The sequence below is a fragment of the Prenolepis imparis genome, unplaced genomic scaffold (genome assembly GCF_030444845.1).
Source record: "Prenolepis imparis isolate NDT839.2.m4 unplaced genomic scaffold, iyPreImpa1.0 SCAF_11, whole genome shotgun sequence".
Taxonomy (NCBI): Eukaryota; Metazoa; Arthropoda; class Insecta; order Hymenoptera; family Formicidae; genus Prenolepis; species Prenolepis imparis.
Window position 1 is genome coordinate 13,431,421 of NW_028141169.1, and position 26,620 is coordinate 13,458,040.

Consider the following 26,620-nt stretch of genomic DNA (forward strand, 5'->3'; position numbering starts at 1 on the left):
TATCATATTATAAATGTATTATATATATTATATATAAGAGACAAATATTTATATTATTTATGTCATTATATTTTATATACGATAAATCATGTAAATTGCAAAGAAATAAAAATTATGACTCTAAAATATTACAATTATATATTAGTATTTAAATATATTTTTCTTGAAAATATTTTATTTAAAAATATTTTTTTTTATATTTTATTTATTATTTAAAGAAATTTTGTTATATGTACCATTATGTTTATTATATATGAAGATACTTATAATCTAAAGACTTGCATACAACAACACGATTAAATTGAAAGCATGAAATATTAAAAATAAAACTATTAAAAATGTACCGCTAAATAAAAATTTTGCGTTAAATTTTATATTTTTACACTATACTATGAAGAGACATACAAGAATACTCGTCTATACTAAACGTATAGATTTGTCTGATAGAATTTTATCATTAGAAGATATAATACCCTATATCCAGTATACATATAACCATTCCCTGTGAAGCTTTGCATCCGAATAAGCAACTATTAAATGCGATGATAATGTAATTGATAATTGATTGCAGCAGCTCGTACATCCGCAGCTATCCCACAATCAGTTGACTAACTTGCAACAATGATTGAAAATAATCTTTCGTGGTCCAGGTAAGTCACGATAAAGTGCGGAAAATTTTCAAATTTATATTTAGCATAAAATGTCTTTGCAAATAATACCCCGAGAAGAATTAATTGATTAGATAATCTGTTTTTATCATTACATACATTACACGTGTGCAATGTGCTGATACGTAACGATAACCTAAATGCCGCAACGCAATTAATAAAATCAACTCAAGATATTTATCGTTTTTCGATAATTATAATTTGTTGTAACAAACTATTTGTTTGTATGAGGAATATACATGTAAAATACATTATATTAGATATGTTGAAGTAACAATTAACTTTTTACATTATCTTAAATTGATTATATAGATGTCGTTTTGTATAGATAATATATATAAAAATAACTTTATATATAATAAGTACTTGTAAACAAAACAGTCCACGTGTTTTTATATTTTATTCGTCCCATTAGAGTTTGATGAAATGATTTATCGTTAGTGAAAGTGTACGCTTAAACAGATTATTTTCCAGTTCTTTTATTAAAGATTTGCCATATGTTAGGCATTGTATATTATAATATTTTAATTTTGTCACTTCAATGATGACCATTATTTTCTTTTTTAAAGGCTGAGAATTTTTTTACTTGAGAAGGTTGAGTCCTTTCTTGTAGTAAGGATTTTTAATTATTTTTAAGTGTTTATTATAAATTAATTTTCGCAGAAACCTGGAAAAATTTTCTACGGGTTAGAATAAGGCGAATCATGCCATGGCTCTACGAGCTGTTCAATTATATCCTACCACGATCGGAGCTCACCACATTTTTCACACGCATTGTTATAAGCACCATAAACTATATAGAGAAACGAATAATATAATTAGAAACGTTTTCATTGATCTACTGAGCGAATTAAAAAAGCATCCAGATAAATTGGGCGATATCAGTAAGTAACGATTGTCTTTATGAATATTTTTTATCATACAAATTTTATAGACGGAAAAGTTTATGAATTTGTGCGGATATATAAAATATTTTAAATATATATTTATATATAGTTAATTATATAGGTATCATTAATCATTATATAGATAAATTATTCACATAAATTTTAATATTCGACAAGAAACAGAATTATTCGTAAAAAAAAAATATTACATTTTTCCTATCGCGCGCGCGCGAATATTCCAATCAAGGATTCTCTCTCTCATCTTTATATTCGTTATATATATTCCTCAAGTGATCACCAATAAATTTTATTAAGCATGACATCTTTAAAATTACCAAAACCCGGTATCGGTTTTGGACCGCGAATGCCACGTGATTTCCAAAAATCGTAGTTTGATGTCAAGTAATTTACAGCGAGACATACGGCAGCAATGCCGCACAATATTTCAAAAAATTCCATTATCCTGCAGCTGTCGATCAATTATTACGCGAGCGACATTCGCTAAACAAAAATATGCCAAATAAAAAATATTTCATCAGAAAAAGATTGTTTTATTAGATTTAGATCATTCAAATGAAAACGAGCCAAAGAACATAGCAAGGTGGTGTTTTAATTTTGACTTCATCATAGAGGAAGTTTAATGAACGGAATACAATGAGGAAACAATGTGTAAGTTTCCAATTTGCACACTTTTTTCACATAAAATAACATTTTTTTAAATGTCACGTACATGTGTATATGTATGTACACTCTCATATGTTTCTTTCGAAAAATTCAAAAATTTACATTTTTTGAAAAATTCAAAATTTTATAAAAATTGAACCCTTTTTCGATTCTCGCTAAATTCAATACCAAATATCCTTTAATACTTTATTCATGTAAAAATTTGGCTCAAAATTGCGAATATTAAAAAATACACATTTCTTAAAAATTCAAAATTTCATAATAAATGGTTCCTTTCACCGATCATCGCCAAACTCAATACTAACCATCCTGTTGTGTGCCTCGGGTAAGGCACAGGGGTTGTGTCGAATTTGGGATTAGGATCCGTGAGCGCCAGGGATATATTGCCTTTGTTAATGAAGAGTGTTGGTTCCTTGTTTAAATATACTTTTATTCGACTCGAACAGCTCTTCCCTTTATTTCGGTTTTGCTTATAAACCTTTATGTTACTATCTCAATTAAACTTGATTATAATGTTGCGATTGTTAGTCGACGACGCTCGCGTAGTTTAACTAACTCGGCGATTCGTATACGTGTATAACTTAGTAACGGCGTTAATTATAATGTGGCTCTTGAATTGCGACTACTGCAATATATCTTGACTATTTTTAATCAGCGACTGCTTACAATGTATCTCGGCTATTATTGATTAGGGATTGCTTATAATGTATCTCGGCTATTATTGGTTAGCGACTGCTTATAATGTATCTTGGCTATTATTGATTATCGACTGCCGTGAGCGCTTCTTTCGTTCAATTTTTATAACCGAAATTTTGGAGCCTTTTCATCGGAGGGAGTCATTAGAAACAGGCCCCTGATTGGTTAAAAATATTAACACGTCTAAAGTCTAAATGCAAGCGAAGCAGGTCGAAGTAGAGATTTTTCGCTCGCATCTCGCGATTTCCGGTCTTCCGCGCCTGGCTCGATGCGTTAGCGTTTCCGCGCGGTTGACGTTTGTTGCTAGGTGGATATTTTAATAAAAGTCGTTATAGCTATTTGAAGTTATAACAATCCTTTAATGATAGTCTATTTATGTAAAAAAAATTTATCCCGATATCTTAAAATTTACGGAAGTTAGAGCAACCACAAACATTTTTTTGAAAGTTAAAATTGCATTAAAAATTAAAACTCTGTATGAATTTTTATAAAAATGACAGTAAATAAACTACTTAACTTGTACGCCAAATTGGAGCGTTGTATAAGTCAAATAGTTCTTGAGATATTTAAATTTAAAAAAATGGGTGAGCACATACATATACATACACACACACATACGGACATTTTAAAAAAATGTAATTTTTCGATGTTTTGAAACATTCTGAACATATTGGCAGAAATCTGAAAAAAAAATTTTCACGAGAACAAAACTTTTTCTATGAAAAAGCAAAATTAAATCATTTATTTTATACAACTGTTTTGATTAAATGTTTGTAATTGTAATTCTTTATTTTCAGTTGGCGCGATTTTCAATATCATTATTTTATATATTAGGCTACATTTGGACAACCAATTTTAAAATAAGTTTTTATTTTTAATAATTTGAAACACTATATTTTGTGCAGATTAAATTAAAATAACACTATTTTATAAAAACATATAACAGTTTTTCACAACTGGCGCATGCACTTAGCGGCTTTTTTTACTTTTTTTTTTTAAAGTAAGTTTTTTGAGGTGTTTTATTCGCAAACCTTGCGACGTTGAATAAGCGACGTAATTAAATGCGATGGTAATATAATTGGATAATTGCAGCAGCTCACACACAGCTATACCAATCGACTTGGTTCAAGTTGGATCAAATTTTGAAGCATATCGCAACGAGATGTCCGAGCAACGTGACATGAATTGCAGAAAATATATCTTTTTCTAGATTCATCTCCAGCACGAAATGTCTTTGTAAATAATATCGAGATTAATTAATTAGATAACTTGTTTCTAATCACACTGTACATACATTACGTGTTATATGCTGATACGTATATAAACGCTGTGACGCAATTAGTCAAAATCAACTCATAAAATAATTAATTTTATTATATTATTAATACTGGAGAAAAAAGTCTGCTCCTACTTGATTCACAGATAGAACAGTATCCGGAACAATTAGAAAATAATTATACCAGTTAGACAAACAGGTAGATATTTTAACAATTTCATAAAAAAACAACTAGTTTTATACAACTTTTAGTTATTTTCGGTTTTAGAATTGGAAAAAATTTTGTTCGATATTTCTTCGATAATGTTATTTTAAATAATTATGGCATAAATTTACATTCACGTAATAATATAATAAAACTACAAACACTAAAGAAACTACAAGTTTCTTTTTTCGAAAAACATGCAATAAAGAAGTGAAGTATTTATTAAATTAGAATAATAATAGCCATTGTTATTTCCATTTAAGCATCAATATTTATTGTATTTATATTATAACGATACACATAATGATACTTCAAGATGTGATATCAATTAATTAATAATTCAACTTATTTATTAATTAATGTAAAGGCACAGGTCCCATATTTTTGCTGCGCATTATTTTCGAGATATTAAATTTTAAGAGGTGATTTCTGAAAAATGTACACACACCACCCATTCTCACTCATATATACACACTCACACATTTACTTACACCTATTTGCATAAACGCAAAATATAATTTTATCTCTCATCGTGCGAACTATGAACGTGAATTTACCTGCGTAAAATACTTTTAAAACATATTTTTAAGTAAAAAATATTTACTACATAATTGTAATATTTTATAAAAGTTATATTTTTAAGTTTAATTATAATTCTAGTTCTTTTTTTCAATTTAATAATTTACCTTGTAATATAATATAATAACTTATAATATAAATACAATTTAATACAATTTAAGACATGTTTAATAAAATTTTAATTCATAATAATTGTTTAGCTCTGATATTGTCTTAACAGTTCTAGCGGCGTCGTGCGGATAAAGTCTTTCTCACTTTGTGAACGTGTCGCATGCACAGAAACAATCTGAAAAAATGTTTTGAATCTTTTTCGTGTTAGAGCCTGAAGTCTTCTCTGTAAAGCCTTTTTTAAAAATAAATTTTGATTTTTTTTTATCAAATTAAAGATAATTGAAGAGAAAATAGTCCTTTTAGCAGCGCCAAGTTTTTTTTAACTATTTTAAAATTTGTTTACTTTTTTTTATTTTGTATTAATTTTTAATTTTCGTATAAGTTTTTAATTTTCATTTTTTCTGTATAAATTTTTATTTATTTGGCGCAATTTCTTGATATCATTATTTTTTTTTTAATATTAATTTTACAACACAAGTTTACAGTACTTTAAAACACACTGTTTTTTCTATAACACTTTTTTACATGGCGCGTAAACTTGGCGCTTTTTTCTACCTTTTTTTAAAAAGGTTTATTATACGTACCAAAGATTATTTATTGTACTTACTGTTTTCGTTTCCAGAATATATGGACGACGGGTCTTGCCATGTTAATATATGTATATTGCATTATTAAATCGCAACGTAGACCAAAACTTCTGGCCACACTGTGATATATATTATTAATAAAATTATTTCTTGGTCATATTTTTATTTTTTAGAATCTGTGTCAGATATTACAATACAGAAATTAATTAAAGCGATATTTTTAATATACAACAAATATATGCAGATTTATGCTCGCAGCATAAAATAAACCGTAATTATAACATATTATAATCTATCTACAATAACTTACATTATCTATGCACATGTATTCCATATTTGTGTCTTGCAATCTGCATGGTCGAAAGTTCAATTTGTCAAATATATATTCCTCGAGTGTATTTATAATCTGCGTTCCTTCCGCTTCATTCCAATAATTTTTGTCAATATTATGTTGTTTATTCAATAGGAAAAAATTTCAACGGATGTCGAGAATATCGAATGATCGGGATGTTTTTCTTTGAGGCAATTCAATATTTCTAGACCGATATTATCCAGCGATGTTTTTACAGACGAATAAAATACATCCTTTTCGGGTTGAATCACTTGTGCCATAATAATAGCCATTCGTTGCAAAAGCTGGTCAGGATGTCTATATCTATTCAACTTTTTTCTCACTAAATTTTGCCTCATATATTGAAGGAGTTTTAGATTGCAATATCTTTCAGTTAGATCACAGCCAATTCTTCTGAAAAATTTACATATTAACTGTGCAACAGTACATTAGTCTATAATATGAAGTTAATATTATTATAATATAAAATATATTGAGAATCCCTACCGTGGAGATTGTATAAGCAAGTTTTTAATCTCATCGATGAAAAAACAATATTTTATGAAATTTTCAGGCTCATTAATTATCTTATCAATGATATTTTTTAAATGTTGATGTTAATCTAAACTAAATACGTCTTCAAAAAGTATTAAATTATCGACTGATTCAATGTCATAATAATATTTATGAAAGATTTGAGACACATAATCCCGTATATAATTCCCTCGCTAAATATATAGTTTATGCTTTATTCATTCCTTTGTTCATCCTCTTTCTTCTCACTTTTCTTATACTGCTCGTCATAAAATTTCCTCTCTGAAGGCCATCTGAAATTAAAACAGAAAATATTTCAATAAATGTATTAAAGTCACATTAAACAGTGCTATAATTGCATTAATAATAATACATTTTGGTAAATATTGACAAAAGGGGACCCAGCCCCAATCACCTTGACCTTGACATATGTTGTCAAGGTCATAGGACTGAGTAACCTCCAACAAATTTTAGCCGTCGCTTGTTGTTTAATAAAAAGTTATTAATAAAAAAAATTGCAAAGAAAATATAAAATATCAGAAACGTATATGCACACACACACACACACATACACGGGGGGTGGGCGCAAGGGGGACCTGCCGGTAGGGGATGCATTGCGAAGAGTTCAATCACAATGGACACATGCTGTAAGTTGTAAAGCGTGGTCCACCCAGCCTACCGTTTGGGCGGGTGCGGGAGGAGGGCCAAAGCCCCCCTTGCACTTCTGTGTGTGTGTGTGTGTGTGTGTGTGTGTGTGTTTAGTAAACTTTTTTAGATAAACGTATTGATGCTTTTTTTAAAATAATTAGCAAAATGTATTCAATAAATAATTAATTCATCATATTAATATGTTATTTTTGAACACTCTATATAAAAAATTGAATGTTTATTTAGGTATATATAGGTATATAGTATAGGTAGTGCTATTTCTATGAACTCTGTCATCAAGTTTTTCACTGTTAGACTACGTACAAATTTTAATTTTTACAAATCTTTTTTTTGTAATAACTTTCTTCTTAAGAAGGAGCGACGGCTAAAATTTGTTGTAGGTTACTCAGGCCTCAGGCCTATGACCTTGACAACATATGTCAAGGTCAAGGTGATTGGGGCTGGGTCCCCTTTTGTCAATATTTATCTTTAGTTTTAAGTTTGTAATTTTTTACACTAAGAATACATAATAGCAAATACAGGAGACAAAGCTGTATTTACTTTTAGTCTTATTATGCAATTATATCATTTATCTAATTTTTATATTTTGTATGTATAAAACAGTATTATTTAACAAATTAATTCATAAAACAATAGAATAAAATAATTAAATTAATAAAAAAATAACTAAAACATTAAATAAAATAATTAAATTAATAAAATAAAGATGCAAAATTAATAAATTTTAATATATTATTTTTTTTATTATGTTATATTATACAGGGTGTCCCATAATTCGCGAACCACCCGTCAGTTGCAGGTAGAATAGGTTAAACTGAGTAAAAAAGTCCTCTACCATTTTGCGATTTTCTCAATAATTAATGAGAAATAAATTAAAGAAAATCAGCCAATTCGAGCGATGATAAGCGTGCAGCGAGAAGAGACAGCCCACTCGGGGGTCCAGAGTTAGCGCTACTCGTATGTAGTTACTGTCTTTTGTAAAGCGCTCCTCCCCGCTTCATCGCGCGCCTAGTAACCGTGTAACATTATACTGTTTCTTTTCGCCGCATGCTTAGTAACGATATGAAACTGGGCTGTCTTTTCTCGCCGTCGTCACGCGAATTGGCTGATCTTCTTTAATTTATTTCTCATTAATTATTGCGAAAATCGCAAAATGGTAGAGGACTTTTCTATTCAGTTCAACATGCTCTACCTGCAACTGACGGGTGGTTCGCGAATTATGGGACACCCTGTATACATATATTATGTACACATACATATATTACATATTACAATTTTTTTACTATATTATAAAAATGGATAAGCAAATGGATTAATAAAAACCAAGAAACAAGAATACAAACAGTTATTTTAAACAAAATTATAATTATTAAAGAAAACAAATTGTACTAAATTTAATTGTATTGATTAAATTGAACAATTGAAAGAAATGTTTTGAAGATACCTGCACGCACTTTGTTTTCTCTATGTCATATATCTTTTATTTTCCTACTTTTTTTATTGTTAAAAATTATATTGATTATAGATTTTGTATCTATTTGTTTTATTATGTTATATTTTTAATATTTTTTATTTATTTTATTTTAGAAAAATATATTTTTTGCATAAGTAATAGATTCTGCGATTAATGCAAAAAATTACAAAAAAAATGAACAAAAAGAATTACTTCTGAAGAAATATTCTTTCCCAAGCTTCGACATTCTTGACAGTTGGGTGCAATTCCTTCCATACAAATCTGAAGCTAATGATATCGTGAATGCTGACCAAGAATGATCTCTATCGCCTCGTCTGGTAAGCACATTATCGTAGTCATTACGAAAACAAATCAATAAAGTAATAATATAAACACAAGAAAATAATATAAATTAAAGTAACTCGCTAGAAACTATTTGCGTAATTAATTCCCTGCTTTAAAAGCAAATCAATCTATTGCAATATATTATTCTTATATCTCTACTGATTGCAGAGAGCACAAGTGCGTATTTTATGTACACTACAGATGTTTTCACACTCTTTTTTTCTACCCTTAGTCTGAAATCACTACCTGAATACCTAAAAGTCTTGGGTTTTTCCAACTATAAAATTTTTGCATGATATGTCATACGTATACAAAAGAAGAAAGAAACTACAAAACCAGAAAAGAACACACTTTTCGTTCGAATGTGCGCCTTTAAGAAAGAAGGAAATAAATAGTTGCAGAATAACAGAATATATTACGGTTTCAGATTCTAAAATAAAAACATATTTAATCTTAATTCAGTCAGTAATGCTAGACAAACAAATTTGTCTTGCTTGATGTACATAAAAGCATCAGTTTCAAATTCTCTCATAATTTTGCATACATATATGTATATATATTTTATAGCTATCGGGAATATCGTTAAATACCTCAGTAAGATGAATAACACGTGTTAAATAAATAATAAACTTTTACATATATGTACGCTATTATTAAAATAAGACAAAATAAGACAAAATAAGACAAATTATTATACCTAATTATTTATTTTTTTTATCTACAGTAGACAAATATCAGAGAGAGAGAGAGAAGCAATTGCTTTAATAAACCATTTTATAATAAACCATTTTAATAAAAATAATTCTCCATTTTAATTTTTTAACAAAGTTGCCAAATTCCATTGCTATGTATACAGAGTGCTAAAGAAATTAAAGTAAAACTTTGAGATTTTTAATAGATATATACAAAATATATATACAAAAAGAGAATAAAAAATACTTAGCGCGAATATTGAAACTCTGCCAAAAAAGAAATTATTTTTCAGTTCAAATTAGCTGTATATATGTATAGTTAAAAAAATTATATTAATTAACTAAACAAAAGTATATGTCCTTTAATAATAAATTGCTATATAATTCTTAAAATTATTGTAATAATAGAATATGTATATATATATTAAAGGTAGAATATAAAAATGTAATATATTTCTCTTTCACTCATTACATATCATGAGTTTTGGTGAAAAAAAGTTTTTGCACTATGCCTATGTGAACTTGGCACTTTAAGAAAATTTTTTAGATACGCATTCGATAACGCTTCGTTTGTACCCGTTTGTATCTTTGATTTTATTTGTATCCCAAAGGGTTGCAAGTTATTAAGGATTGAAACATTCGTCAGCACCCCACTTTGAGATACCGTAATTTTTTTAATGCAGTTTGATTCAACCCTTTGGGATACAAACAAAATCAAAGATACAAACGGATACGAACGTTATTGAATGCGTATCTAAAAATATTATTCTTAAAATGCCCCCCAAGTTCATATAGATTAAGTGCAAAATCTTTTTTTCACCAAAATTCAGATCCGTAACCAGCCCGTTATGTTAGACGGGGCAAATAAAATCCTAAGTGGAACAGTCTCAAAAACTCTCTTCCCCAATGCACAAAATACATTATTTTTTATTATTTAAATATCGATACAATATTTTATAAAAAATATCATAATATAAAATAACAATCAAGTAAATGTTTTCTATACAGACAATTGCCTATCTAACTGATGGGGGGGGGGGGCAAATAAAGTCGCTAAGAGAGGCGGGGGCAATGCCCCCTCCCCTGGTTATGGGCCTGTCCAAATTCATTTTAAATTTATTTGAAAGTCATAGATGACATTTTTTGAAAAAATGTTTGATACAAAGAGTTTCATCTTTTTTTGCATAGAATCTGAATCTGTAATAATAAAATTTAAGTTCCATTTTAAAAAAATCACTTTCGGTCTTAATCACTCATTTCTGGCCGGAACTGGAGGTTGAAAATATTACGATTCGATAAAGCGTAGCCGATTTATAAAACGGATATTTTTTTTTATTTCAAAATAACCACTTCCCTAAACAATATTGTAATATAGCTCGATAATCCGAGGGTGATTTTTATCCTTAGAACACTTTATAGGCCAAAATAGAAAAGACGGATCAAATGTTTCTCGAAGTACTACATGTGTACAAAGTTTCAAAAAAATCGACGAGTGGGTAGTGTTACTTGTAAGTATCTTTATATGACAACATTTTTTAAATAAAAAATACTCGCGTAAAATACTTAAAAAAAATATATTTAAGAAAAAAGTGTTTGTCATACAACTGTAATATTTTACAGTTATAATTTTAATTTTATTCAATGTAATAATTAACATGAAAAATTATACGTATCTTATTATAATAGCTTCTTATATGATATATGTTTAATATAATCTTAATTCTGATAATTATTCTGATATTGTTGTCTTGGTCTCGCAGATAGCAGCGTCATGCGGATAATGTCTTGCCAGCATTTGATTTGGTACGTAATGCGTGCCTTTGAATTTACAAAAATAGCGACCTATTTCGCTATTATCGATCCATTTTGGCGTTGTTAAAGTTATACGGTCTGAAATACGGTCTGAAAAAATTGTGATAACAATGATAAACAAAATAATATATAAAATAAGATAATAAGTAAAATAATAATAAATTGTAAAACTAATAATAAATAGTAATTAATTTAAAAAGGGGAATTTAAAATAAATCAAGATAAAATAAAATATTATTTTATATCGTGTACAATGACAGTTCGTAAAATGAATAAATATAGTTTTAAATAAAGACACGCGTCAAATGATATTCATATACCTTCGCCAATGTAACACAATTCATCTCTTTCCGTAAGAATTATGTAATGGGTTTGTTGCCTAGTATTATAAAAATTACAGTGCCTAAAATACATTTGTGTGTTTATATTATACTTCCAAAAACTATCTATAAACCACATATTTTCTTTATCTCCGTTTCGATGCCATCCGACTATCACTCCGGCACAATTTGTTAATTGACATCTTACGATCATACCAACCGCAAATTTCACGCCTTCTGGTCTTGTATTAAACTGCTCTATTCTTTTAACATAAAAGTTAGACTGAAAAGTATAAAATCAGATTTGGATTAATCTTTCTTGTCAAGTAATTTCAAAATATGTAGATTTTTATAACAAGTTAAAATACAGCTAGTTAATTAAAAAGATAAATTATAATTCGTATATAATTGTACATGTAATCAGAAAGAAATCTTATATAGAGATTATTTTTTATTAATATTTTATTTTAATACACAGCATGTGTATAGTGCTAACAAATCCTACGTCTTACCGTGTTTCTATAATTATTTGAAATAACCTGATAAGGTGCGTCAGGTATTTGTGGAAATATATATAGATATTTAATAACTTCCCACAGCTGAAAAAAGGATTGAACATAAGCAAAAAATAGATGTGAACAGAGCTCTGATTACAAAAATAAGAGACTGTATAATTCTTTTTACCTATATATACCTCAAAATAATTGAGGAATAAAAAATTGTTTAAAAAATAGGCTAATCTTAAACAACTTTAAAAAATAAATAATTTAATTTAAAAAAAATTTTTTTTATTTGAAATCTCTACTTTTGAAAACAGTCACAGCTATGTTTTACACTTTCTTCAATTCTAGCATTTTTTACACGCAGAAAATTACGAATTAACAAAAATGGAAAATTTTCTTCTCATTTTGTGGACGTGTCGCATGTACAAAAAAGATTTGAAAAAATTGATTCTTTTTTGCGTTAAAATCTGAAGTTTTTCTTGTAAAACCTTTACTGAAAATTTAAATTTTTTTCCTATCAAGTTATCGAGGATTGAGGAGAAAATGATCAATTTTTAAAACAAAGTTATAACTGTTTAAAATTTGCCTATTTTTAGACAATTTTTTATAAAAAAGCTTTAGTATAAAGCGTATTTCGTGATTTATGCCAAAATTACAAGTACATTAATTAGTGATAAAAATCATATATCAATAATAGCCAACCTTTGCAGCTTCTATTTTATAGGGTTTATTACATTTTAAAAATCTCCAGTCTTCAATTAGTGATAATTGATTCACATGCGAAAATTTTTCAGAAATTATGTTCAGATATCTTACATTTTCTGAACTCTTCGTGGCACTGTGAACAATATGAACATTATACTACATATATATGTGTGTATATAATAAAAGAAATGCCGAAAATTTCAAATATTTCAAAATATAATTATTATATCTACTATTTTGGTTTCTTAAATATATTTATTGTACCTATCAAAAATTATTTATTATACCTACTGTTTTGGTTTCCAAAATATATTAACGAGAGGTCTTGTTTCTATTTCCAGTCTAGTTTGCATTTGTATTATTAAATCGCAACGTAGACCAAGTCTTCTGGCCACGCTCTCATATATTATTAATAAAATTATTTCTTGGCCACATCTATATTTTAAGACCTGTACCAGATATTATAATACAGAAACTAAAATTAGAGCGAGAATATTTCTAATATGTAACAAATATATGGCCATGCTCACAGCATAAAATAAGCTGTAATTATAACATGTTATAATCTGTCTACAATAACTTACAATATCTATACACATGTTTATCACATTTCTGTTCTCCAATCTGCATGGTTGGAAGTTTAATTCGTCAAATATATATTTCTCGAGTGTATCCATAATCTGGGTTCCTTCCACTTCGTTCCAATGATTATCGTCAATATTATTGTTTTTCCAATAGGAAAAAATTTCAGCGGATGTCGAGAATATCGAATGATCGGGATGTTTTTCTCTGAGGCAATTCAATACTTCTAGAGCGATATTATCCAGCGATGCTTTTACACACGAGTAAAATACATTCTTTTCGGGTTGTACCGCTTGTGCCATAAGAGTAGCAATTCGTTCCAAAAGCTCGTCAGGATATCTATTCAACTTCTTTTTCATCGAATGTTGCTTCATGTAGTGAAAAAGTTTTTGATTGCAATATCTTTCAGTTAGATCGCAACCAATTCTTCTGAAAAATTTACATATTTTAACTGGTCAATAAATATATTAGTCTATGAAATTAATATTATTATAATATATAATATATATTGAGAATCTTACTGTGGAGATTGTGTAAGCAAGTAATTAATCTCATCAATGAAGAAACAGTATTTTATGAAATTTTCAGGTTCATTAATTATCTTATCAATGTTATATCTTAAATGTTGTTGTTGATCTAAATGAAATACGTCTTCAAATAGTATTAAATTATCGATTGATTCATTGTTATAATAATGTTTATGAATGATTTGAGACACATAATTCCGTAATTCCCTCGCATAATTTATGCCTGTTTCTATAAAGTCTAAGATTTTTTCATTATTTTGTTCGTTCTCTTCAGAATCCTTGTCATGTTCCTTATACTGCTCCTCATAAACTTTCTTCGCAAAAGGCCATCTGAAAATGAAATAGAAAATATTTTAATAAACTGTTGAAAATCATACTAAACAATGTTATTGCATAAGTAATACATTTTCAGAGCAATACAATTTTTCAAATTTAACATAATATATTACATAATTTGAGACACATAATCCCATAATTTCATCGCACAATTTATGCCTATTTCTACAAAGTCTAACAATAAGTTTTTCTCATCCTTTTGTTCGTTCTCTTCAGAGTCTTTTTTTTCATTTTCCTTATACTGTTCCTCATAAACTTTCTTCGCAGAAGGCCATCTGAAAATAACATAATAGAAAATATTTTAATAAACTGTTGAAAAGTATACTAAACAATGTTATTGCATAAATAATACATTTTTAGAGTAATAAATTTTTTAAATTTAATGTGATATATTACATAATATTTAAAAAATTAAAAAATATAGTTAAATTATAAATATTTTTGTTTTAATACAGAGAATTTAAAATATATAATATATCTTTAATTTTAAATTGTAATGAAATATTTTAAACAATAAATATACAATATGGAGAAAATTATATTAACATTATAGCCTTTATTATGTAACTATAATATATTATTTAATTTTTTATTCTATATTTGTAACACAGATATAGTTATCAATTAAATTAATAAAATAATTTTAAAAAATAATTACATTTACAAAATATAAATAGTACAATAATTAAATGAAATATTTAAATTAATAAAATAATAGTGCAAAATTACTAATTTATATAATATATATTATCCTTTTTTATTATAATAATATATTGTAAGACTTCCTATTCCTTCGTATTCTTAACTCAGGCCCGAATGTGATAAAATTTAACTTGCATGTGGCACTTACTAAATGTAATTGAATGACACATATATAAATAGAATGTGCGGAACCGTCTAGTTACCACAATATTCAAATTTTAATTATCTGGTTAAATAAACAATTTTTAATATTTCTATTTAAAAAAAGATTAAAATTTTTTTAAAGATTTAAATTTTTAATTTTTAAAACTTTTCTTATACTGCATATCATAAAATTTCTTTGCAGAAAGCGAAGCATCTGAAATTGAAATAGAAAATATTTTAATAAGCTTTTTAAAGTCACATTAAACAGTGCTATTGCATCAATCATTTTTAGAGCAATCCATTTTATAAATTGTACCTACATACTTAAAGAATTTGTCAAAATATCAATATTTTAATGTAAAAAATATAAAATATATAATATTTAGTTTTAAATTATAATTAAATTTTACACTAACAATAAGAATATATAATAGCAAATACACAGTGGGCAAAGCTGTATTTAATTTATAATCTTATACAATTGTATTATTTATTTATATTCTGTATTTACCAAACAGTATAGTTTAACAAATTAATTAATTAAATAATTAAATTAATAAAATAAAAATAATTAAAACATTCAAGAATATAATTAAATTAATAAAATAAAAATGCAAAATTAATCATTTTTAATATATTATTTTTTTATTATTTTATTATATTTTATTATATTACATGATATATATTATGTTTATATTACATAATATTATAATTTTTTTTTTATATTATGAAAATGGATAGGAAAATTGAATAATGAAAAGGCCAAGGCGTAGAAACGAGGGTGCAAGCAGAGTTGATTTCAAAAAAATTTCAATTATTAAAGAAAACAAATTTCATTAAATTAAATTGTGTTGAATAAATTGAACAATTGAAAGAAATGTTTTAAAGATACCTGCTTTCTCTTTATTTTCTCTATATGTTTTCCTACTTTTTTTATTGATTATTATAAATTATATTGATTATAGATTTTTTTATCTGTTTTATTACGTTATTTATTTTTAATATTTTTTATTTATTTTATTTTATTATATTAGTAAAATATATTTTTTGCATAAATAATAGATTCTGCGATTAATGCAAAAAGATGACGAACAAAAAGATGAATTACCTGTGAAAAAATATTCTTTCCCAACTCTCGACATATTTAGCTGTTGAATGTAATTGCTTCCACACGCATCTAAAGTTATTAATATCCTCAATGCTGACATCATTGTAACCAAGAATGATTTCTATCACCTCGTCTGGTAAGCACTTTATCGTTGCCATTACGAAAATAATCAATATAAAAAAAACACAAGAAAATAATATATATTATAATAATCAAACTATTTGCGTAATTAATTCACTGCTTTTGAAAGCACATCAATCTATTGCGAAATACTATTCTTATGTCTCCGTCGATTGCAGAGAGCACATGTGCGTATTTTATGTGTACTTTACAGACGTTCTTCATCCATCAACATATAGTCCTGAATAAAGCATGGAGCATAGAACCGAAATCATGTTACATTTTTAGCCGGAAATTGCGTCACACTTTAGGGCTTAGAGCAGCAGGCTAATCAAATGGCCGCATAGCCTTTCAAGGCCTTAACTTAAGGCCTCTATTAAGACTAAATCCGACTATGAATACCGGCCTAAGCTTCACGTATACAGAGAGAATTTCCTCTTAGAATTAACCCTGAAAATCATGGTAATCGTGGGGCAATATGGTATGGGAAGAATTTTAAAAATATGTTTCATTAATTTTACCATACTTTTAGTAAATTTTACTATATTTTTAGCAGGGTTGGCAAAAAACTTATTTTTTTCATTTTAAATAAAAAACATTGATTTTTTTGTTTAAAACATGTTTTTTTTATTTTATACGTGTTTTTAAGTAAAGTAAGAAAAAAACATGTTTTAAACAAAAAAAACATGTTTTAAACAAGCAAAAAAAAACACTTGATAGCTTTGATCTGTGTAATCGTAATGTAATGTAACCGTAATCGTAATGTAATGTTCGACCACTCGCGTCTTTTCTGAGGAATCCATTAAAAATGTTAAACCGATAACATGGTGGCTTGCGTTAAAAGAAAATGTTAATACTGTAACGTTTGACTTACAAGGGACATGTCACAACTGTCCGGAACCGATTTGATTCTTCTTCAAATATGTTGTTAAATACACAAATCTAAAAGACACGTATTTTTTTATATGTGCGGATATTGAGTTTTAAGGGGTGAAACACCCCTTTAAAGAAAAACGGTATTTTTCTTTAGGATCGAATATCTGGTAAACTATAAGAGGTAGAAAAAAAAGACGTATAACAAATTTTAATGGTTTGAAGAGTACTTTAAAGTTATATAAACAAAATTTTTTTATTTTTATTTTTTTTTAAATACCCCCATCACTTAATTTTTTTTTCAAAATAAAAAAATTTTGTTTATATAACTTTAAAGTACTCTTCAAGCCATTAAAATTTGTTGTACGTCTTTTTTTTCTACTCTCTTATAGTTTACCAGACATTCGATCCTAAAGAAAAATACCGTTTTTCTTTAAAGGGGTGTTTCACCCCTTAAAACTCAATATCCGCACATATAAAAAAATACGTGTCTTTTAGATTTGTGTATTTAACAACATATTTGAAGAAGAATCAAATCGGTTCCGGACAGTTGTGACATGTTTCTTGTTAGTTGAGTAATAATTCTTTATTAATATATAAAATTATATATTCTTTATTTTATTTTGAGTTATTAATTTTAATTAAATTTATAAAAGTAGGTATTAAAAAAATACCCAATATGCAATGACTGCAATGCAATTCCCAATTTCAATATGTTATTGTTACCGTTCATTTTTTCGTACTTAAATGTTTATTATTTTTTTAGTTAAAGGAATAACATTATTTAATTATTTGCAATAGATAAAATGTAAAATGCAATGTGTTATAATTTAGATTTTAATAGTTTGTGCAGATAGCTTTATAATTTATAAGTATTTTCAATTATATTGATTGTTTTTTATATATTCAATTTTAATATATTCAATATATTCAATTATATTGATTTTAATATATTCAATTATATTGATTGTTACTTAATATATTTAATATCCAAAAATAAATATTCTGTTAAAATAATACTTATCTTATTATTTTTATTTCATTATTTATATTTATATTTTTATATCTATATGTTACATATAAATATAGATAAAAAACTAAAAAAATTAAAACAAAAACCTTTTTGCAACATTAGTTTTGCATGTCTATTAGTTTTTGTTTGTTTTTGTTTTTCTTTACAGTTTCATTTTCAAATAATCATATGTTTTAATTGCAATGTTTTAAACAGTTTTAAACAGTAGTTTAAAACTGTTTAAAACAAAAATGTTTAAAACAGTGTCCACTGTTTTAAACATGTTTTAATCAAACAGTTTTAAACAAATTGTTTAAAACATGCCAACCCTGATTTTTAGTAAAATTAATCAAACATATTTTATATTTTATTGTGATCGATATTGCTTCCTCATAGAGGAAGCTTTGTTTTCGTGAAAAAATTTTTTTTTCGGATTTCTATGCCAATGTGTTTAGAATGTTCCAAAACATCGAAAAATTACATTTTTACAAAATGTCTGTATGTATGTATGTATGTATGTATCCATCTACGGATTTTTCAAACGTCCATAATTCAAGAACTGCTTGAGCTACAGCGCTTTAATTTTGCACACAAGTAAAGTAGTACAACACTTTTATTTACTGTAATTTTTAGAAAAATTCATAAAGTGTTTTAGATTTTAATCCAATTTTAATTTTTTTAAAAAATGGCGTGATTTCTCTAACTTCCGTAAATTTTGAGATATTGGGTTAAATTTTTTTATACAAATAGATTATCAATAAAGGTTGGTTGGTATTGAATTTGGCTTGAATCGGCTAAGTGGTTCTTTTTTTATAAAATTTTGAATTTTTTAAAAAAAGGGCGTGATTGCTCTAATTTCCATAAATTTTGAGATATCGGTCTACATTTTTTTACATGAATAGATTATCATTAAAGGTTGGTTGGTATTGAATTTGACGAAAATCGATAAAGGGATTTATTTTTTATGAAATTTTAAATTTTTTAAAAAATGAAAATTTTACGAAAGAAACATACAAAAGGAAGTACATACATACATACATACATACATACATACATACATACATACATACATACATACACACATATATATACGTGACAAAAAATGTTATTTTATTTTATTAAATTTCGTTGGAATCAACGCACCGAAATCCCCGTACGGCTCCTATAGCCTATTTAATTCTTAATTTATAAGTAAAAAATACCGAAAAACGCGATTACTAATTCTTATTCGCAGGATTCTATCGAGAAGACGAAACGGAGGGGGTGAACCAAGAAGCGGGATATAAAAGCGAGAACTTTCCCGCGGAACGACATATTTACGTCTCGCTCGAGCTACTCATCACTACTAGCCTAATTATCGCACTCACATGAATCTTCGAGTGCATCGAGTGAAATGCATCAGTGATCATGTTGTGCAATAACCGAGCGAAGTTTCAATCAGCCAAACAGCAACGACCAGACCAGGCCAGAGCTACCCTCCAATTTTATCCATTGATATTTTTTCATCGCACAATAAATAGTAAGTAGACTGAAAATTTCTAATCCTATTTATTCTCTTGTATCGATTCTCCGAAATAAATCTTGGACTTAGAAGCGTAAAAGCGTTTTCCTTTTTTTTCTTTTTCTTTCGATTAATGTTTGTTATTAATTGTTGATTTAACCAATCTGTAACTCTCTTCTCTCCGCTATTTTCCGGAGATATAATAAAAATATAAAATATAAATAGTCAAAATAGGAAAAGTCCAAGAATCATTTCATAACAAAGATTCTCTCGCCATCGATTTTAATTCTTCATCTCCTCTCAGTGGACAACGAAAAAACGGAGCTCGTGGAAGGCGGAATATGCGAATAAGGAAGTCTCTGGTTCGGGCTGCTGCAGAACTCGCTCAATTAAATCGCAATCAGATCAGCGACCGTATCAACGACAATAATAGCGACAACAATAATAGTTTTAATAACGCACACCGAACACACAGAGTAGTTACTTGCCGAACTCCTTCCCTGAATCACCTCTCCTCCTCCTTCCTCGCCTAAACATGGTGATTCCTTCAGGTTCATTTCGCCCCGATCATAGTCCTCGACGGCTCTCCTCCAAATTCCCCCTTGAACAACCTGAGGAACCAGAAAAATTTTCTGAAACCATCGATCCCGCCGACGAGTCAACCGAGGAAAAATTATCCCCCCTCCAAATAGAAAAGCTCTTACTGTCCTATGAGTAATTATAAAACACACACACATAATTCATTTAAATTATTATTTATGAAATATTTGTTATGTATTAACCAATCGAAACCTTAAAAATTATCTTTAATAATAAATCCTCTCCCTCTTTATTCCGATTAATGACTTCCGTACTTACGTAAAATCGACCGCGGATTGAAGAAAACATACATATTTACCAAATAAACCAAATTTATATTAGGAAGAGAGAGATGTACATATATCTATATTTACTGTAACCATTTTAACTGAAATCTCATATCAGAATAAATTAGATTTTATATGAATTTATTATTATCATTTAATAACAAACCCGCTCCATTTTCTCTTTTTCCGAGATTGCACTAGGCCTCGTTCTCGTCGTATAATAAAGATTAAATTTTCTTTTTTAAAAGAGGCCACCGAGCAAATTGCCTTCTAAATAGAATAAAAGCGACCTTCCTGATTGTTGACCTGTTTAAGGTAAAGTATATTTTTGGGTCAAACACTGACTACCTGCCGTTGTTTGAGGTAAATAGTTATGTCTCATTGACTCTTCTTTCCGTGAGTCTGGACATAATAGTAAATATTCATTTAAATATATCGTTAATTCCTAGTAATAGTTTAACACTAAATATGCGAGAGAGAGAGAGAGAGAGAGAGAGAGAGAGAGAAATACTTAAACATAAAAATTTACTCTAGTTTCTTATTTACATATATTTTATAAAAATTATCATCAAAATCAGAGAATAACACTTCTGCATATTTCCACATTAAAATATATAAATGTATATAGAATAATTTAACATTTGTGTCTAAACAATGTAACTAAATATAAAAAAGTCTAACATTCTAAATAGACAAATTGTGTGTTCATTTTCATAATGTTGGATAGCGTATTTGTATTAAAGAATGTTTATCAGTATCATATGATTGGCTGACATTTTTTGAAAGCTATAACAAAATAATGTAGAAAATATTTGACAATGTATTTTTTATCTATAAGAATAATCCATTTTATTGGATTTTTATTCTAACCCTGACCTATATAATTATTTTTTATTTTAAATTATTTCCAACTGAATTAATTTTTTATTCTAACTTAATTTGGCCTTTCATCATTTTACCCAATACTCAAAGTTATGTTACTCACATATGGAACGCGGATGATAAAATTCGTCTCTAAAAATATCGAAATTTTAAATAATTCTAATTTATTTGTCAATATTTCAATTTTACACAAATGATGGAAAAGATTTTATTGTTAGTGAGTCTGAAAAATAAATCATCATTTTTACTTCATTGTAGAAATTTAGAAAACAGGACAAACTTTAAAGTTGTTGATTTATTATCATCCCCATAACGCTATCTTATTATGTCAAAGACATAATAAAATATATATATACGAAACGGTGTTTATTATCTGAGAGACCCTTCGAATTTCTAAGAAATCTTTTCGTTTCCAAAAAAGAGAAAGTTTCTTTAAGAGAAAACTACATTCGAAACGTTATAAACAGTGTGTCTCTGAACCCAGTGCCAAATCTGATATAGCGACTTTAGCATATAAAAATAAATTGAAAATATCTAATAAATATATGTCCGAATCCGAATGGTTTCAGAATTATAAAGGATAAAAATTGCTTTCGTAAAAAGACATAAATTAAAATAAATGTTTAATGTTCTTTATTCTGCTTAAAACTTTACAAAAGCTGTTCAAAAATTCCTCCGTAGACTTCGATACATTTTCTAGCACAAATTAATAAATTGTATCGAGTTTTTTGAAAAATGTCATCCACGAAACTTCAAACATTTTTTCAAAAAGTTCGAAACAATTTATTAATTTTATTTTATTTTTATTAAATTATAGTATCAATATCGAGATTATACATATGCAAAGAAAATGAGTTTGCTTTTACAAATATTTGCATAAATGCTACTGACTGTCTCTATGCAGATAAGATTTTATATAAAAACCCCTTACATAATACGCAAGCAATCTAATGACATTTCTTTGCATGAAATCTGCTGCAAATCTACTGCTTATAGATTGTTACGTCCTGGCCTGTGGAAAGGATGGGCCTTACGGAGGACGTACGTAACAAATGTTTCTCGAAATCTATCAGATTTCAACTCGAACGAACTGTCGGCCCCGATAACAGGTCAACGACTTTTACCTTGTTTATCTCGGGCATTCGTTCGGTGGTTTTTTTTCGGTAAGGGAACTTAATCTCTTTTACACAGGATAGGACCTAGTGCGATCATGGGCGGGTGGAAGAGAGACAGGGATGTTAAAGGACGGCTACTAAAATCTTTTGTTACGACTTATTTTTATTCAAACTAATAAATGAATATAATTTTGACATTCTTTATTTTAGTTCTAATTGAATTCATTTAATTAATTATAACAAAATAAGAAGGGTTGAAGGAATACATATAGATTTAGATTTAAAGAATTAAATTATTGTCTCTACATATGTTTGACAGATAGCACCTTCCATGAATCGTTGTGTGAGAGTGACTTATCATTATATTATATTAGTGACAATTACAATTGAAGTTGCCGAGCACCAAGTCAGAGTCGATTACGATGAGTTCGCGCTCGTTTGATTACAAACGTGACGTTTTTCTTTTATGAGTCTGTCCCACCTGTAGGGCAGTGCTGAGTCTTGTGATTCATAGTCACAGCTTTCGAATTTTACTCTCTTAATGATTTTACTCTCCATAATGATTTTCTCGTTTGTAAGAATAATGGCTTTTTAATTTCGATTGATACAACAAGTGTCGGCCGAAGGGTTTCAACATTATTAATTTTCTTCCTATAATAATTAGGAAATTATAAAAGATATTTTCATTAGTCTGTCCTCGGTCTCTCTTGTAATCGCTGTTTTATGTTTCCTAACATGAATCGAGCGAGAGATTTCGACATTATTTCCCTCTATAATAATGAGGAAATTAATCGATTATTTGTTCTATTAATCTCACATGTTTTTCGTCGGTCTGGCCTCGGGCTCTTTCGCAGACCCTTTCCCGAGTTTTCTATTTTAAATTTATAGTTAATTTTTCCGTAAAACGCTGATTTGCATAAATCGGAGAAGAGAAAAGAACTGTGAAGTTTATGGACGTAACAAGATATTAGTATAAAAAAGATTAGCTTTATAAAGATTATAAAAGTTGAAATAATTCTTTAAATAAATTAAGACGACATAAATTATACAAATGAAGAATATTGTGATGTCACTCGTTTATGATGAAAGAAATCAAAACTCACATAAAAAACTGTGCAAAATTAAAAAAAAATATTATATACATATACAGATATATATATATATATATATTGTATGTATATATATATAATTATTATAATATTCTCAAAGAATATTATAATAATATTATACCTATAATATTGATCGAAGATTTAAATAACATAAAAATTGAAAAATCGAATTTGGACTCTTCTAAATACATAAGGGAAAGACGTAAGAGATTAGATGACGAAGTGAAAAAAATGGCAAATTGCTAATTGTTCTAAAATAAAATCGATTAAGCCAATACTCAATTTATTCAAAGTTCTTGATAATAACAAGAATTCTTTTATAGTTTGAGGTTTTCAATCTGCCCCAAGAAATGTAGATAATATAAATAAAAATGTATTGTGTGGACGCAATCATAGATTTAAATGTTCTTAAATTATTATAAATAATTAATAATTATTTTGTTTTGCCTTTTTAATTTTATATTTAATATTATTTTATTGATAAATAACCTTTTGTGTTTTAATGTTTTATTATCATTTTTTTAGTCATATGAACAAAATATTTTTTTATTTTCTTTTTATTTGTATATAAATTCAATTTTTTTTAATTTGCAAAGAAAAGTCCATATTTTATGATAGTTATGATGATATTTGCGAAAAAAATTATTACACCCTAGTTCATCAAACTATGCAATTTTTTGGAAAAAAACACGTCCTTACTTTTAAAGGGTTGGAGGGAGGGAGAGAGGATAAAATCAAAATCTAAAGTTCCTTAAAGTAGAAACTTTTACTCTTTAAAACAAAAAAAAAATTTTTTTAAATACGACAATTTTTCGCTGAGATATGCTTATTTGAATTTATGCAAAATTTTGATATTAATTAAGTATTGCGATAATTTTTTTGACCAGTGTACAGTTGCGGACTAAAACGTTGTCCGCTTTTGCTATGATAAGTTTCGAAATACGGATTTTATTTAAGTATATAAGTACCAATGCATACGGCATATTCTAGCGGAACAGACGTACAAGATGTATAAAAAAGGGGGCAAATATATTAATATATTAAATAAATGATAATAAAATTGTTAAAATTCATAATTCAGCGGACAATCTTTTTAGTCCGCGACTGTACGTACATTCAAATATTATAACATCGAAATAATATAGAAGGTTTGTTACAATAAATTTTTTTATCTATATAAAAAAGTCCACTTTTTTAAATTCTAATTTAACTTAACGTGGCCTTTCGTCTCACTAGTAAAAATCATCTTACTCATATATGCAATGACGATCAGATGACGAAAATGAATGTCTTTAAAAAACATTTAAAAAATTTTAAAAAATTCTAATTTTTTTATCAAATTTTAATTTTTACAAATGATAAAATTTTAGTAAATCTGAAAAAATAAGTAAAGTAAAAAAGCTTTAAATAATTTGAACTACCTGCTACTGTCATTTTATATGTCACAGCCTTATCCCATTATGCTAAGGACATACATAACGGCAGGTATAAATTACCTGAGAAATCCTTCAAATTTCTAAGAAATTTTTTTGTTTGTCCGAAAAAGAGAAAGTTTTTTTGTTCATCACATTAATCTTTTCAATACCGGGTCTAGCGTTTTGATTATATAGATAATAACATCACTCTTATAAAAATACAAAGTGATTCGATGATAAATTTTATATTAGATCAGATAATTATTTACAGAAATTAATACATTATTTATACTTGGCTAAATAACGTTGATTTTATATTTATTTTTGAGTTATGCATATTTCTAAATATATTTATAAACTTTATTTTTAAACTTTGATTTTATGTGTATGTTTATTTTTAAACATTATTTTGTGTGCGTGAATAAGTGTCTTTTTAAAAAATACTTTTGCCAGAAAAAATTTTTACAAAGGCATTTTTGTATATAATATCAAATTTTTATATACTTGGCGTATTTTTTCTTTTATAAAGATTTATTGTGATTTGACCTTTCATCATCTTACTCATTACTCAAAATCACGTTACTCACATATAGAATGACAAAATTGACATGTCTCTAAAAAAATCGAAAGTTTAAATAATTCTAATTTATTTGTCAATATATCAATTTTACAAATAATAAGAAAGATCTTAGTAAGTCTGAAAAATAAATCATTATTTTTACTATTATTTTTAGAAATTAAGAGAAGTGGACAAATTTTAAAGCTGTTAATTTATTGCCATCTCCTTAACGCTATCTCATATCTTATATCAAGGATATACATGTGTGTACCTGAGAGACTCTCAGAAATACCAGATTGCGGACGAAACAGCCAGTTTACAACCAATAGAGGGGGTAGGCTGGCAATGCACAATGCATAGGCGGGCAGAGTGGAAAGAGTGCGGCGCGCTACTATACGCTCAGAGCCCGTATTATGGGAGGAGATCTGCGCGAAACGAACGAGTTTTCGCTCGAAACCTTCATGACTTCTCGTCGGATGCAGTATACATAAAGGTGGGGAAAATACAAAATCTTAAGGGCTGCTCGAAGTTTGCTCATTCTGTTGGAATACAGTATACAGTTCAGAATAAAGGTGGAAATAGTGTGAAGAATTTGTGTAATTGTGCAGTAGACAAAAGTGTAGAGACTATCACAGTATACTTCATATATCTTCAGAGAATTATTTATACAAACAATAATTTTTCTCGATTATATTAAATTACATTTTCGTGT

At 27.5% G+C, this 26,620-nt stretch overlaps 1 protein-coding gene across 2 annotated transcripts; it reads right to left on the bottom strand.

Annotated features, from left to right (window-relative positions):
• Positions 1-10,761: 10,761 nt before the first annotated feature.
• On the bottom strand, positions 10,762-16,804 carry LOC145943012 (F-box only protein 21-like). 2 transcript variants are annotated; one of them, XM_083050188.1, is made up of 9 exons: positions 16,457-16,804; positions 14,616-14,777; positions 14,161-14,496; positions 13,642-14,068; positions 13,349-13,506; positions 13,055-13,190; positions 12,362-12,448; positions 11,850-12,132; positions 10,762-11,607 (listed from the first exon to the last, which is right to left on the bottom strand). In XM_083050188.1, exons 1-9 carry the CDS (start codon positions 16,612-16,614, stop codon positions 11,447-11,449), a joined length of 1,908 nt encoding a protein of 635 aa, XP_082906314.1. In that variant the 5' UTR covers positions 16,615-16,804; the 3' UTR covers positions 10,762-11,446. The 2 variants fall into 2 exon arrangements, with proteins under 2 accessions (XP_082906314.1, XP_082906313.1); XM_083050187.1 differs by having other exon boundaries at positions 10,762-11,619.
• Positions 16,805-26,620: the final 9,816 nt, after the last annotated feature.